The sequence below is a fragment of the Coturnix japonica genome, unplaced genomic scaffold (genome assembly GCF_001577835.2).
Source record: "Coturnix japonica isolate 7356 unplaced genomic scaffold, Coturnix japonica 2.1 chrUnrandom529, whole genome shotgun sequence".
NCBI classification, from domain to species: Eukaryota; Metazoa; Chordata; class Aves; order Galliformes; family Phasianidae; genus Coturnix; species Coturnix japonica.
Window position 1 is genome coordinate 29,902 of NW_015439913.1, and position 1,174 is coordinate 31,075.

General features: G+C 57.8%; 1 protein-coding gene across 1 annotated transcript in view; it reads left to right on the forward strand.

The window, feature by feature from the left end:
• The window catches only part of LOC107307277 (transcription activator BRG1), a 48,715-nt gene that overhangs the window by 2,159 nt on the left and 45,382 nt on the right, over positions 1 to 1,174 (forward strand). The window contains exon 3 of the mRNA XM_032441746.1: positions 487 to 879. Within this exon, the coding sequence (XP_032297637.1) occupies positions 487 to 879 (393 nt within the window). The remainder of the gene's footprint in view (positions 1 to 486; positions 880 to 1,174) is intronic.

The following is a 1,174-nucleotide window of genomic DNA, read 5'->3' on the forward strand; positions in this document are numbered from 1 at the left end:
TGGGCAGGTCCTTGCAGCTCACAAATCAATACGATGCATTGGGCAGGTCCTTGCAGCTCACAAATCAATACAATGCATTGGGCAGGTCCTTGAAGCTCACAAGTCAATACGATGTATTGGGCAGGTTCTTGGAGGTCCCAGAATGATGTGATGTAATGGGAAGGTCCTTGCAGCTCACAAATCAATACGATGCATTGGGCAGGTCCTTGAAGGTCCCAGAACAATACAATGCATTGGGCAGGTCCTTGAAGGTCCCAGAATGATGTGATGCAATGAGAAGGTCCTTGAAGATCACAAATCAATATAATGCTTTGGGCAGGTCCTTGCAGCTCACAAATCAATACAATGCATTGGGCAGGTCCTTGAAGGTTAAAGACTGATGTGATGCATTGGGCAGGTCCTTGCAGCTCACAAGTCAATACAATGCATTGGGCAGGTCCTTGCAGCTCACAAACCAATGGTGACGGATCCCCTGTGTCCTTGCAGGTTACCCGTCTCCTCTGGGCGGTTCCGAACACGCGTCCAGCCCGGTCCCATCCAACGGTCCCACCTCAGGCCCCCAGCTCCCATCGGGTCCCAGCCCCATGGACGGGGCCGACCCTCAGGCTTTGGGTCAACAGAACCGCGGCCCGACTCCGTTCAACCAGAACCAGCTGCACCAGCTGCGGGCTCAGATCATGGCCTACAAGATGTTGGCCCGCGGGCAGCCGCTGCCCGACCACCTGCAGATGGCGGTGCAGGGGAAGCGGCCCATGGCCGGGATGCAGCAGCAAATGGCGACTCTACCTCCACCCTCCGTGTCCGGGTCTGGAGCCGTGCAAGGAGCCGTGCAAGGGCCTGGAGCGGGACCCACACCTCCCAACTACAACAGACCTCATGGTGAGATATGGGGGGGGATAGGGGGGGTATGGGGTGGGAGATAGGGGCTATGGGGGGGGAGATAGGGGAGCCGTGCAAGGGCCTGGAGCGGGACCCACACCTCCCAACTACAACAGACCTCATGGTGAGATGGGGGGGGGATAGGGGGGCAGATGGGGGGTATGGGGTGGAGATAGGGGCCTATGGGGGGTGAGAGATAGGGGAGCGTGCAAGGGCTCTGGAGCGGGTACCCACACCTCCCAACTACATACAGAACCTCATGGTTGAGATTATGGGGGGATAGGGGGGGTATTGG